This window comes from Sebastes fasciatus, chromosome 16, assembly GCF_043250625.1.
Source record: "Sebastes fasciatus isolate fSebFas1 chromosome 16, fSebFas1.pri, whole genome shotgun sequence".
In the NCBI taxonomy this organism is placed as follows: Eukaryota; Metazoa; Chordata; class Actinopteri; order Perciformes; family Sebastidae; genus Sebastes; species Sebastes fasciatus.
This window is the reverse complement of record NC_133810.1, coordinates 29,623,108-29,638,143: the sequence shown is the minus strand read 5'-3', so window position 1 is coordinate 29,638,143 and position 15,036 is coordinate 29,623,108. Positions and strand designations below refer to the sequence as shown.

The window sequence follows — 15,036 nt, the reverse complement described above, 5'->3', positions numbered from 1 at the left end:
GCTGCCGGGTCACAACCTTCCTCATTTTACAGCTAAACAGTACACTACAAGATGTTTCTGAAAACATTTGAGGAGAGAAATAGGCATTACAGTAACAGAATATTGATTCATATTTGATGGCAGCTGGACGGCAGACTCTAGATCAGCTCTGACTGGTTGTTTTCCTCCAGTCTGTGAAATCCTGCAGATGCTGTTAGGAGCACCAGAGGACACCGGAGGGACATGATTTTTTTTTCAGATTACCTGTCTCATGCACTACTGTCAGGATATAGTAACCGTTTTATAAAAATAACTTTTTGTAATCATATTTGCTCCATTTCTACCCACTGCTGCTTTAAAGTTTAAGGCGGTGCTGTGGTGTATTTAAAGAGGAAGGAGGCAGTTCACTCCAAAAGTCAAAACAGAAAGTTTGGGGAGGAGAAAGAGAAGAGAGTGAAAGAGACAACAGACAGAGAGCTACACTGCAGTAGAGGAGGAGGAAAGAGGGACAGAGAGAGTAAAAGGACGTGAAGAGAGGGAAGGATTTTCAAATCCAGTGATCTGGGTGGGAGGAAATGATCTCTGCTGCATCCTTGAAGAGTGAGTGAGGGAGACATGAGGAGTGAGAGGGGTGACGGAGGGGAGAGATTAGTGAGTCAGAATCAGGGGGAACTAAAAAAGATCCTATGACGGTTGACAAAATAAGAGATTGGTGGTGAGTGTAAGAGCAACAGTGTAGCACTGATTCAGGTCAGTGTTTCTATTTCTGTGGCAGGCGGGGGAGAAAAGAGGAAGAAAAGCAAACAAACACAGGTAATAGAAACAATTAACGAGTGATAGACAGAAAAGGAAGAGAGAATATGTTATGTTTGTCATGTATATGCTGAAGTGTTAGGTCTCAATGTTGTAGTAGAAAGTTTAGAGTTAAAGTTTCAATAGAGGGAGTCGGGAGAGAGCGAGACTCAAACACCAAAAAAGGTCTTGAGCCAGAGCTGGAGAAACTGCAGGCTTGACAGATGCTGCACGGCCATGGGGAGAGAGGAATAAAGAGACAGACAGACAGGCAGAGAGACAGACAGACAGACAGACGAGGGGCTGACACATAGAGACAAACAGGAGACAGAAAAGAACTTAAGTGACAGTAAACTAGAGGTGGGGTTAGGTGTGATCCAGAAAGAGTAATAGAGTGTGTGTGTTCATATGTGTGGGAGGGGGGGATCCGAGGCCATGGCGACGGGCCCTGACCTCGGTGCACCTGACCTGGCCAAGGGCCCCCAGACGACAGGAGCCGTTGGGCTCCAGACCCTGCTGGACCTGCTGGTGGGCGTCTACCAGGAGTTCTACTCCTCGGCCTTGGCAAGGGAGAAGTATGTCTCTGGTTTCCTGCAATGGGGTGAGTGTTTTCAGCTTATTTCTTTCTAGGTGTGTGTGTGTCTGTGTGTGTGCTGCTCACACCCTGCTGTTTATAGGTGCTTTTTCCTTATGTGAGGTCTGTACTGGTCGTGAAACAAGAGTTCTGTTTATTTGCAGACAGATCTCACTATACCCACAGTCATAAAAGATTTGCTATGAACTGAACATGTTAATTGGTCCTGTATTGTAGAAAGTGAGAGTTCCATGTCTTGTTTTTTTATTATAAAGCAGGTCCAGGTGTTATATAAATGCTGTGAATGTGATATCTCTGTCAATTTTACTGCTAATGATAAGATTAATTGCACCGATGGAAAGATCTATAGGTGTATTGGTGTAACCAATAATGACTGAAATATTCAGATGTTTTTAACAAATCCTGATCGCAATAATATTAATATTATAACTGGATTCCATTTAAAGACTGACCGACAGACAAGGTTGACATTTTCCAGGGATTAACAGTGCCATGAAAGCAGCGGGCATCACAGCTCTAAAATGAGCCGACCTCTGTGTTCTGACCCAGAAAGCAGCAAGAGACCACAAGGTCATGAGAGCAACACTCCTCTGTTGACTTTATGCCATCCCTCATGAACCTCCCATAGATACCATGACTTTATGACAGACATACTGTATATATAATATATGATACACGTTTATTGCTGACACTTTGTGGTGGTTATTTTAAGCTGGTGTCTTCATGCCATACCTATTTAACATGTGTGTACTTGTGTTGACATGTCATCACACCTCAACTTTCACCCCATCTGTTCTCACTCCTCCCTCTGTCTCTTATTGACAGAATCAGTCCATGCATGTGACTGTGTGTGTGTGTGTATGTATTGTATTGTCCAGGGGGCTATCATGTGTCCCCAGTGATGGGACACTCCAAATTTAAACACAGCATGTGTCCAGGATTGAGGATCAAGTGTCGGAGTTGGCCCGAGGATGGCTGCCGTGTCTCCAGCTCCTCCTCCTCCTTTGCTTTTCTTCTTGTGTTTATTTGTTGACCTTTTCAAAACATGCACAACCTAGCCCCATCTTACAACATCACAGAGAACAACTTCCGCACATCAGATCGTTGACAGACAGCAGTTTTTATCCGGGACCAACGAACAATAGGGAATAATACGGAGGAGACCAAGGAAACGAGGGTCCTAAAGAGGAAACGTGAAAACCAGCCTCCTCTGCCAAGTATTCTACTAGCAAATGTCCAGCCACTGGAAACTCTTCACTGTACTGTACTATAAACGGTACACTAAGAACTGCAACGTTATGGTTTTCACAGAGAATTGGCTTGACCCCTTTGATCCCAGACTCAAGCAGGGGCTCTCCATTCACCGTGAGGACCGGGTAATCAGCCCGTTCTCATTCCCAGGGCGTTAAATACCGAGGCTTTGTCACAGCCGCCACATGTCACCTTTTAGTGTCGGTATAAAACACACCGGACGTTCCATTAACTATTATGTAAACCCATCCACGGCAACAGTAAAAGGCTCTGAGAAAGTACGCAGGGAGTGTGGTGACGTAGTTTAAAGAGCAAAAGAGACACGCTGGGCGGGCGGGAGGGGAGGTGGATGGATCCAACAAGGCTTCATCCAGGAGGCCGCTGTTCGTGTCCCATGGTCACAGCGTTCAGTGTCATACAGCCCAAACATGTAGTTCCTTCCTAAACCTAACTATAGTGGTTTTTGTTGCCTAAACCTAACGTGACACTAAGGATAATCAAAAGAAAGGTGGCATGACGCCCAGGGGTGTTAGCCTATGTGACGAGTTGGGAGTGTGTTAGGATAATAACATCGGGAAAGAGTCTGCTTCATGATCAACAACAAGTGGTGCTCAGATGTGGAGATCACTTCTGTGGGCTGTTCTCCTGTGCCTGTGCCTTGCTGTCTTACTTTACAGCATCTAAATGCTAGAGATTAATTATGCAAATGAAAAGCAGAAATATCAGCAACCAACCCTGCGTGGACATTCCATCTTCTTAGCTAACTGTTCACCAACACATTTGATAACTTTCTTATTGATCCATTTTGTTCTCCAGCTCTTTGCTCCGTCGTTCTTCATGGAGGGGAGTAATTTCCGTTCATGATGGTAGGAAGCTGGCAGAGGGGTTGGCAGAGCACTTACGGTGGTAGCCTTGAATAAACACAAGCAGGCACACAGGCACAGGATATATGCACATACTGTACACACACACAGACACACACTGACTGTTCCACAGGCGTTGCTTTTTTTGGTAGGATACAGCTGCAGGAAGCAACAGACAACGATGTCCATATCCTGCACAGAAACAAAACAAATGACTTTCTCCAAGTGTTGAGATTTTTACTGAAGCGTTTCATCGCTGAATAGTGATGTCACTGAAGAATGAGCAGGCAGGTAAAGTCAAACTATGCCCAAAAGTAAAAGTCATCGAGGTGGTGGACACTAAAGCCATTTACCCCGGAACTAAGATCCTTTTGAGGAACTCGTTGCGTTTCCACCGCAGGAACCAGGATCTAAATTATGTTCCGGGGACATTTTGCGAAGCCTTTTTACCCCAGAAAAAGACTCTGGTAGTACTTTCAGAAAGTACAGGAGTTTGCAGGGAGGATCGTCGCCGATTGGTAAAACACACACACACAGCTGTGCCGCCAACGGCTTCAACTCATTTTCACTCATAGACAAGGAAATCTATTATTGATTTAAGACCCTTTAAGGACGAGGGAAGCACATTTTTCTTTGTTTGATAACATATAAATTAAAGTTAGGCTCTGCTGTCAGCCTCCTGACTCATTAAAAAAACAAAACAGAGAGAAAAGAGAGAGAGAGAGAGAAAAAGATCGCAAGGACGAGCGATAACATTAAAAGAGGGAGACGGTGCGATGGTGCTGTAAATGAGAGAAAGAAAAGTTATGTCATCTGGGTATGTGTGTGTATAGATGTGACAGGTGTCATCAGTCTATATGACCACAGTCAAAGTCTTCTGTTTCTGTGACCTAGCACAGGTCACATGACTTGCCCAGTCTACCGACCCAGAGCAACAGTATATGTTTGCAGTGGATAAAGGACCTTAAATTAATGTCTTCACATCCATCTATATGCGTGACATTAAAGCACATCTTTTGGACTATATCTGCATGCATAGTCTTTTTATACTTCTTACTGTGAACCTTTGAACATTGCGTGGACAATTTTGTAATTTTCCTCTATTCTATGTTTCTTGATTCTGCACTTATTTCATTTTCTCTTATTATGTTTATGTTATGCGCCAAGACACCGAAGCAAATTCCTTCTTTGTGAAAACCGACTTTGCAATAAACAGTATTCGGATTCTAGTTATCATTGATAGGATTGTCCTGTTCCATCAGGAAACCTTTAGCTCTGAGGCGACAGTATGTGTGCCTGAAGTTGCTCTCTCTTGCATTCCTCTCAGTCTGAGGAGGTGGGGGATGAAAATAAAAATAAAGGACTGGAAAATTTGCCTCGATTCATAAATGATAGCTGCTATTTTTAGCTGTACGGAGCAACTCCAATTTTGACAGTTACTCCGTTGAAGAGGAACTCCCTTTATGGCAAATATAATCTGTTCAGCTGGAAGGACACACAGAGCAGCAAACTGTACGTGTCTCCACACTTTATTGGAGGTTGCTGTTATTTGAAAGCCAAAATGAAATGATCACATCTGAAAAATAAAGAGTAACATTTTACAGTTTAGGACACCTAGAAAGTCAAATCCTTTGCAGAGATGCTGTGCACACCTGAACTCATCACTAGAGCTTGAAAAACCTAACCAAGGTCATTATAAGAATAGTCATGTCCTGGGTCTATCCCTGAGTCTCCATTCATAATGTCCACGGGATAATGTTAGGAGCCTACAAATAAACAAATGATCCAACCTTCGACAAAGTGTGTGTATACATTTAAAGGGGCAATTATAGAAGCAAAGAAAAGCTTTAATGATTTTAAGTTTATGAGCAACTGAATACTGTGTTGTGACGGCTACTGAATCCTTCATGAAATATTTAAACATTGGGAAAAATGAATATGGAGCTATAGAACTTATAATGAAGACTGGAGGCAGGGGGAAGTAGCTACCCTGGCTGTGTCCAAACCTTTTAAAAAATCTGCCTGCTTCTTCCTCTCTGGCTGACTACATAACACATTGTTACCTTCCCCAAAAAAACAAAAACCTGAATGACAGCGACCAACAAAATACACCTGCACAAAGAACAGCTTTATAGTGATCCCGGACGAGCCCCCAATTGTTACGTTCCCCAAAAAAAAAAAAAAAAAAATGACAGGGGTCGCTACTGGGAAACTAATAAAAATAAACTGCACACAGATATAACAATGACAGGGTTCCTTGGTTCTAAAAGGAGACTGTGGGAATATAACTCCCCACAGCCACCCACTAAATCTAACAAAAATGATAGACCAACAAAAAAGGTATCGGACCCAAATTAAATGTAAGTTGGAGAGGCTGGCTAAAGATCAAAATCAAAACCCCACAAAACACACAGAATCACTAAACACAGAGATCCAACTGAAGGTGTTGACCCCTCTGCAGACACACAACCAACTGAGCAGCCAACCTGCTTATATAGCCTCCCAGCCAGGCTGATTATCAACAGCTGAGGGTGATCACAGGTGCCACCAATGATGATGAGCAAGGCTCAAACCTCCATTCCCATGTCTTCTCCTATCTGTAGGCTAAGGCTACATTATAGCATACAAAAAAAAAATGTTTTGGCAGTCACAGTTTCTTCTCTTCTCCAATCACAGCTGAACCCCTGGTGAGGCAGGTGAGAAGGACTCGCATCAAAAGAGAAGACTTTCACATCCTGAAGGTGATTGGCCGCGGCACATTCAGTGAGGTGAGCAGGTTTCTGGAGCAAGAATTAAACTTTTTAAAAGAAACCAGCAAGAAACCAGCAAGAATAAACAAAAACCCATCCCAGTGTTGCCAACTCTTTTCCAATGAAAGCAGCTAACAGCACTAGCACCAAAAGCCCCTAAATCTATAGAGAAAGTCGCCAAATCATCAAAACTGACAGCCCATCCCTTCAGGCCTCCCTTCAAATCACAACATTTTTCTATTTTCTTTTTTGATTGCTGTCGGAATGTGAAGATAATTTTTTTTCCACCAGTTTTTAAAAAACTAAACATACATTACCTACCCTTGCTTTAAATATTGGTGAGAAGAATTTGAATTTTTTTTTTTTTATTTATCTGCTTTCACTTATATTTTCACAAATTATTTGTCTTTTCATGTACAATGGATTGGTGTTTTTTGTAATAAGTTGTAACTGGACCTGACTGCATTGGTACAGAGCCCAGAAGTGGCCATAGAGAGAAATATATATACACACATACATTTATGAGGCAACAATTTACTAATTTGTCTGCACATGATAGTGATCTGTGGCTTAAATTTAATGACAACGTTCCTACGTTTTAATTAATTTGCGTGCACGAGATAAATGGATATACAGAGAGCCAGCACAACGGACCCCGCTGCAGACTCTAACTAGAGTGATGTTGCACATGGACAGATCTGCTGGTTACATTTTGTGCAACCAGCATCAGACTGTTATAAAATGACCACATAACCCCTTGTGCTAATGTGCACATCAAACATGTCATTTTCATTAATTATTTCTGCTCCATACATTGGAGCTGCACTTTATAACCACATGTTCAAATGTTTTTTTTTAATCAACCTCACTATACAAATCTTTGCAGGTTGCTGTAGCAAGGATGCGAAGCACACAACAAGTGTACGCTCTGAAGATTATGAATAAATGGGACATGCTGAGGCGAGGAGAGGTACACACACAAACAGGACAAAGAATATGGGCAGTTTTCTTGTTGCACATGCTCTTTGATTTAAGCCGGGTGTTCTTCAGTCGGTTGTGGCTCGGTGTGACAATTATTTGGCCTCTGTCTTCCTACTATTGGCTTTTATCCAGTTGTGTTTGTGTTTGTGTTTGTGTCTTACACAGACAGCATGTTACCAGGAGGAGAGGGAGGTTTTACTGAGGGGTGACCGATGCTGGATCACAGAGTTGCACTATGCCTTTCAGGATGACAACTATCTGGTGCGTATATGAACACGGCCAATCAATAATGTCAATTAAATGTTTCATACAGTTACAGTATGTCCTGCTAGTCTATAGCATAGACTGTATTTGATTGAAATTCCACTGCCATGTTCCTCACCTATCCACCCCCTCAGTACCTGGTGATGGATTACTATGTAGGGGGGGACCTGCTGACTCTGCTCAGTAAGTTTGGAGACCGGATCCCTGAGGACATGGCTCAGTTCTACTTGGCTGAGATGGTCATGGCCATTGACTCTGTCCACAGACTGGGTTACGTACACAGGTAGACTATTCTCCTCTTTAAAAAAACATATTGATTTGATTTATGTTAGTTTGAGACTGAAACAGTTGCCAGACCTATCTCCAAATGTTGTGTCAGCGCTACAGAAAGGTCTGGCTCAACACATTATCTTTCTGGTATAAAGAAAAAAAACGCATTGGCTTGTTTTTATTTCTTTAAACCAATCACAATCATTTTTGGCGGAGCTAAGCACAGGATGCAGCGACGGTGTCCTTGCAAAATAGATAGCGGAAAGGGAGGAGAATGCCACGTGCAATACGCCCAAAAAGCTCACACCAAAAACATGTGTGCACTCTCTCCTGGAACTGTGACATAACACCGAAAACAATATGTTGTTTGTTTTTATTAATGAAATCTGACCTTTAGAGATGACCTCTGCCCCATTTCTTACACAGAGACATCAAACCTGACAACATCCTGCTGACAGCTGATGGACACATCAGACTAGGAGACTTTGGTTCCTGTCTCAGGCTCCTAGAGGATGGGACGGTGAGAGTTGACACTTTCTTAGAAGTTTCATGAGAAACAACTAGTGTTGAAACATTTCTTCATGTCAGTGACAGTTTAATGCAACAGAACAAATGTTAGAAAAATGTCATGACCTTTACTGATTTCATTGCAGGTTCACTCGTCCCTAGCAGTTGGGACCCCTGACTATTTGTCTCCAGAGATTTTAAGGGCAGTAGAGGGAGGTGGAGGTTACGGTCCTGAATGTGACTGGTGGGCTCTGGGTATCTGTGCCTATGAGATGGTGCTGGGGACCACACCCTTCTATGCCGACTCCATCTCTGAAACGTATGCCAAGATCATCCACTTTCAGGTACATAAATACACAGACAATGTCTTTCAAAATTCAAAATACATGTCAAACACTAGCAGATCATACAGTATGTAACACAATACTCCAACGTGTCCAGAGGTTGAGAATTGTCTAAAGGGATACTGGGCTGTAATATCTCAATATTTTTATGTTTCGTGGCGGTGTTTTTAGCAGTATGAACACTCAAAGTAATACAGCTCGCAGCAGTGATACCATGATGGTATCATGGCGTTAAAGAATTTTCTTCCTTTTTTTAATCCGCAGGAGTATTTTGAGTTCCCTCCTTCCGGTCCTGTGATTTCAGACAAGGCTCGTTCCTTCATCACTGGGCTCATCTGTGAGAGGGAAGTCCGTCTGGGGAGGAAAGGCTCCAGTGACTTCAGGAACCATCCATTCTTCTATGAACTAGACTGGGGTTCGCTGCATAAACTCCCTGCCCCCTTCCTGCCTGAAGTATCTAACCCAACTGACACCTCCAACTTTGACATTCTGGATGACGGTCTCAGTGAAATGGTATTTAGAGAATGTTACTGTCCATATCATGCGCATGATGGAGGTTGCGTCTGTAATCACTGCGAGCAACTCGGTTAATGGTCCTACAGGGGATGTAAGAGACCCCAGATAATTTTAAGCATTGATACAAATTCTTTATTGTGGTCTTTAATTACATACGTTAACAGAGTTAGCAATCATGAACAAATCAGCCTTACAAACTTTATGCCATCAAGCTGGTTCATGGTGTGGCTCCATGCAAAATGTTTACAACTTCTAACCAAATAACACCAGCTGGTGGTTACTGGTATCTGTTGTGTTCTGCAGGAGACGCTGTCTGGTGTAATGGACCGAGCTCCAATAGGAGTACACTTGGCTTTTGTCGGATACTCATACACTGCTACCTGGTAAATTTAAATTCATGGTTAACACTTTATATGTGCAGCCAATTACTCTAACCGGCCTTTAAATGAAGTCACCTGATTATCGTTTAATCCGTCTGTGTTTTATAGTCAGACGGGTGCCATCGACCGCAGTGAAGACATCATGATGCATATTGACCACACAAGGATCAGGGACGAAGAGAGCCTTTACACACCGGAGAAACTGGTGAGAAATCATCTCCTCAAAGTCTGTACACATCAGAACTTCCATTTGTCAGTTTGTCAGGTAGTACCAGTTACCTTACAGATACAGACACTCAGTTCCCAGCCGCCTGGATAGCTGCTTTAGGCCATGGTCTCCACTGTATGTACTGTATGTTTCTCAGACAGTAGTTGCTGGAACTTCTATAATGGTTGCCACCCCTCAATTGTCAATAGTGGTACCAACAGAGGTTGCTGCTGGAAAGCGTAAGATTCATTTTGAGCACATGCATATAATAAGACATGTTTACGCACATTTATCTTTTCTGAGCTGCAGGATATAAACACCGTTGCCTGTTGGCGATTATCAAAAGTAATAAATAGTTGTATTTCACTCTGACTTTTATCAGGCACAAAGTCACAGAACAGCCCTGGAAGTGGCTAGCAAGCAAGACAAAGACAGACCGAGAGACGCACTGCCAAGTTAGGTTAGGAAGACAGACAGACTAGAAAGAGATGCACTGCAAGCTAGCACATCAACTTAACGTTACTGTTATTTGATGACATCAAACTTGGAGAGGAGAGAACACAAGTTTCCCTGAGTTTCCTCGTTCTCTCACTCAGTAGCTGCATGGAGGGGGAATTACGTGACCAGGCTCTAGCTTTAATTCATATACTGAATCTTCTCCTGCAGGCCTATGTTCCCTCAGTGTGGGAAACACACTGCCTCATACACATCAAATATGATAAGAACAGCTGATTTCAGGCGCAGTAAACTGAGCACACATGGTTTTTAGGGCATTATAAGTCACTACGTCATCGAAGGGGATTTAGCTAAGGACCCGGGAGGGACCCAACGGGGATCTGCCTAGGCCCCGTCGCAGACCAGCCGGAAATTCTATGTGGCTGGATCTGCATGCAGCATTTATAAGACCGCTATGTATTTTCATATAATGATTACAAATATTGTTCCGTGTGTTTTTCCATTTTGTGTTGGGCCTGATCTACCCACTGTTTGAACTCAGAGCCCGCGGTGGCAGCTTACAGACACTCTACCGGTTGACCTGCCTGCACTGCTGGAGTTCCCGCTCAGTCTGGAGCAAGGTCCTGCTGCCTCTGCGTACACCACCACCACCACCGAGGAAGAGGAGACTGGTCAAATATTTGGACTCGGTGAAAACCTGCAGAGGTATCCGTTGCCACTAATATCATCTTTAACCTAACCAATCCATGGACTTAATTAGGTGGAGCAGCCCATGCTGTAATTGTCTTTCTTAAGATGACAAGCCTTAAGATGCTCCTGAGTTCATCCAAGTTATTATGCAGTGATCGGACATTTGCTAGAAGAATACTTGGTATATTTTCACTTTACATCATCCCGGCCCAGTTGAAGAAATAAAACAACAACATTAATAAGAGGGCATGAAACTTGGAAAACTCACAGTTTTTCATTCTTTATCCACCAGACAAAAAACAGAGAGAAGATATTGTGAGATGGAGAAAGAAATGGAGAGATTGAAGGAGGAGATGCAGGACTGGAAAGCCCCCAAAGAGACAGGCAAGGGATCAACACCCCAGCTTCCTCATCACGCCATCATCTCATTATCTTCTGTTCCTCTCTGTCTCCATTTGTATATCATATGTAGTTGTGCCAGGACTGAACCAATATCATTTTGACACTGTGAAGACCACAGTCATGGAATTCAATTTCAATTCAATTCAATTTATTTGTATATAGTGTCAAATCATAACAGAAGTTATCTAGAGACACTTTTCATATAGAGCAGGTCTAGAAATAAGTACGTAAACTAAGGAAAATACTTACGGAAACAATATAACATCAGTCCAGTAAACACATCACAAACGTCACTACAACAGACGTGACAAACGTCTCGAACACCGATCTCCTGAAGTCCTGTGTTTGTTGGACCAATTGACCTCACCTCCCACCCATAAGCTTTCTTTCTCCCTTTTTATTCTACGTCGCTAGCTCTGAGCGTAGCAAGTTTACGTGGATGCATTTACATTGCATTCAGTACAGACTGCATGGCGTGAAAATGACACGCCTAAAGCAAGAATGGCGTTACACACTTTTACCGGGAAGAGCAAAACATATTTTTTTTTTTACTCTAACAACAACCAAATATGCAACTGTTGATGAAAAGCAATGGAACATTAAAAGCCGAGACCATATAGAGGTAGACATGTGGCCTTTTGTTTTCATTTTGCCAAATTTAACCTTGTTGGTTGAAAAAAAAAATCTTCCAAGGCTATTTTCAGAATGCCTGGTATTTCAGTAACATTACCTAATCACACAGACATCCACACAACCCAAGTACTACTTTAAAGTCCTGAGTTTCTTAAGAACATCATGAATGTGTGGTGGAATGAGTCGATACGAGCCACTCTGAATAAACACAGTGCTGTACAGTCCTGGCAGGATCTGCTTATATTGGAGGCCTTAGTCAGAACATGGTGATGAATACCTACTCTAAGAATAGCCTTGGTATGCAGGAACTTGGATGCCTGTTTCCATAAATCAATACAGTGTCATGAGCTTTTTAAAGGGGCAGCGATGAGGGACTTGGACTAATGGATGACGTTGTCATGAATAATGACCACAACTCCTGTTGTTGCAAACCATGTGGACAGATAGCACGTATCTCAGTCCATGTGTGATGATAAAAACCCTCCAATCATTACAGCTTACTTCACTTCAGTCACTGCTTTCTTCCATCCCTCCTTTCACACCCTTTCATCATCACAAATGTGTACTGTTTTTTGTTCTGTTCTGTTTCTCTGTGTCATTACAAATCTGGCTGGCCAGCGTGCACCCAAAAGCTGAATGTCTGCCGCCGTGCCGCCGCACATCATGAGCTCTGATGTTCCTCTCTCTCCTCCAATCACAGCACTGAGTATCTGCCCAGCATCTCTTGCTCTGCCTACCCACTGTGTGGACACACCAGGGGATGTAAGCGTATCTTTAATCCATTTTCATATCCTCTTTCTCTGTCTGAGACGGAAACAAAAACACTTTTTTAAACAGCATGTAACCTGTTTGATTCCCTACTTCATTTGCTCTGCAGTTGTTGCGTAAGTGACTGAGACCAGGCTTGCTAATGGGCAAACAGAGAGTTGTTTCTGTATGACATGAAATGTGTACAGCTGGCTAAGCTCTTATTTGATATGCCAACATCTATTTGTGCATCTACAAAGCTGCTGTCTGTTCACTGGACTGACGTGCCTGTGTTACAGAGGGAGAGAGCGCCCCCAACCTGCAATTACCCGCTGGTGATTCCTCTCCACCGTCACCTGCTCCTGTTCCACAGGGTACACACAAAACACTCAATGATCTGTCATTTAGGAGTCAACTGATGTGGGTTTTGAATGCAATACGGACATTTCTATACCATTGATATCTTTTGTAGTTGTACGTCATCCTCAGTGGTAGAAGCAATATTCTGTTCTATTACTAACTTAAAGCTACTGAAATTGTTTTAAGACTCCACTGTATTTAGATTCTCGACCGCTCACAAATTATTATTGCTGTTATATTTGTCCTCCAGGTTCGCCTGCCACAGGTGAAGAGTGAGTCATACCTGCTGGTGTGCGCAGAAGGGGGGGAGCTCCATGCCTGGGAGAGACACTGTTATACCGAGCTCTCCTGAATGCGCTTTAAAAAGGTGGCACATGCCGACCTCTCCCACTATAACAGGACAAAGGACTGAGCCCCTGCTCTACGCCCTCTCAATGCCCCAATCGTCAGCCTCCTAAGAGCTGCACTAAAACACTTCTAACGAGAGCTGCTGAGGGTTACAGTACTGTACGAGATTTTCTAAATGAAGTTTTCCCAACTGATATGATGAGAAAGGCAGGTCAGACTGCTGGGAGCTGAGGAGGAAACATGATGACGACATCTTCCGACCTACCTTGCCTGCTTACCAGACTGAAAGTCACAATAGAGATGCACTGAGTTCATAGCACACTGAGAAAAATACTCAACTTACTTTAATGAGTGGCAATAACAATGATGTTTGAGTGACACAGAGAGACTCTCCTGTGTATCATGTATCAGCACCTATAGGGGTGGTTTGTTCTTGTTTTGCACTACTATAGGCATGTTTTTTGCTGTGTCTGTTTTAGTATTCAAAAGATTACTAATAACGACCATGATATCTGTATATTAACTCGGGCCATACCACCACAGGCTGTGAAAGTGTGAAAGGTGTGCTGCATAAATAAAAAGGCAAACATAGTTGGAGAGTTAGGGTGGAAGATGTGTAGCGTATAAAGTCAGATATGAGGCATAGACATAACACAAAAGGGTACATTATAACCAGACCTGTAGTTTTATAAGTGCTAAAGCCTGTCCAAATTCTCCCAAAGCACCGCCCCATGACATTTTATGACTACCTACCTTCATAATAATTAAACTATTACATTTTATCTCCCGACACGACTACTAAATGGATATCTCAACACCTTCCACACATTGCCAGGAATGTAATTCTGACGGAGATACATGATATTTCATTCTTTATTTGTTTACAAAGAAAAAGCTTTTGGCTTAAAATTGTCTCATTTCAGAATTTATATGTTATGAATTCACCAGAGTCAGAGCTTAAAAGCTCATCTTGTGGAATCTGTGTGTATTTTTTTAATGTTTTTTTTTTCCTATTGGAAAAAGTTGTATTGGCACTGAAAAATAAAATACAGGCATTAAAAGTTCATGTCATTCATTTTTTTTTTTTTTGCATTCTGACATCATCAATCATAATCTTCTGATTTCTGATCTTCATGCCACTCGTTTTTCAGGACTTAACCCTAACCCTAACCTAAACTCCCAATGTGGAATTGTAAAGATCCATTTCCAGTGAAGTTCTTGAAGTGGCGACTCCATCCGTGGAAATGTAGCAGTCAGTGAACAATCGCCGATATCCACCTTATAGACACACCCTGATTGGCCGACTACATTTATTCAAATCTCCATGGGTGAACGCATGCGCATGATTGGAGGAGTAGTACCCATATAGTCCAGTACATGGCAGAGCCTGCCTGAGTATAGAACCACCACATCATCCTCTCTGCGCCTATTTTCATTTGATAAATTTGAATGTTGAAAGCAGGGCTCGGCTCAGGCTGTGTTCAGCAGGGAAGGAGAACTGCAGACCCGGACTGGGGATATTGTCGAGTGGTGGAAAAAGTACTTGGAACTCCTGAACCCGTCCAACACGTCCTTGGAGGAGGCAGAGTTTGAAGATTCAGGGGAAGACTTATCCATCTCCCTGGCAGAGGTCGCTGAGGTAGTCAAAAAGCTGCTCGGTGGCAAGTCGCCAGGGTGGATGAGATTCACCGTGAGATGCT

At 42.8% G+C, this 15,036-nt stretch overlaps 1 protein-coding gene across 1 annotated transcript; it reads left to right on the top strand.

Annotated features, from left to right (window-relative positions):
- The first annotated feature begins 415 nt into the window (after positions 1–415).
- dmpk (DM1 protein kinase) lies at positions 416–14,400 on the top strand. Its single transcript, XM_074610663.1, has 15 exons — positions 416–1,372; positions 6,157–6,248; positions 7,117–7,200; positions 7,377–7,472; positions 7,610–7,758; positions 8,172–8,265; positions 8,399–8,596; positions 8,861–9,109; positions 9,416–9,495; positions 9,601–9,697; positions 10,698–10,861; positions 11,139–11,337; positions 12,521–12,643; positions 12,889–13,002; positions 13,239–14,400. The coding sequence occupies exons 1-15, from the start codon at positions 1,180–1,182 to the stop codon at positions 13,338–13,340; spliced, it is 2,034 nt and encodes a 677-aa protein (XP_074466764.1). The 5' UTR covers positions 416–1,179; the 3' UTR covers positions 13,341–14,400.
- Positions 14,401–15,036: the final 636 nt, after the last annotated feature.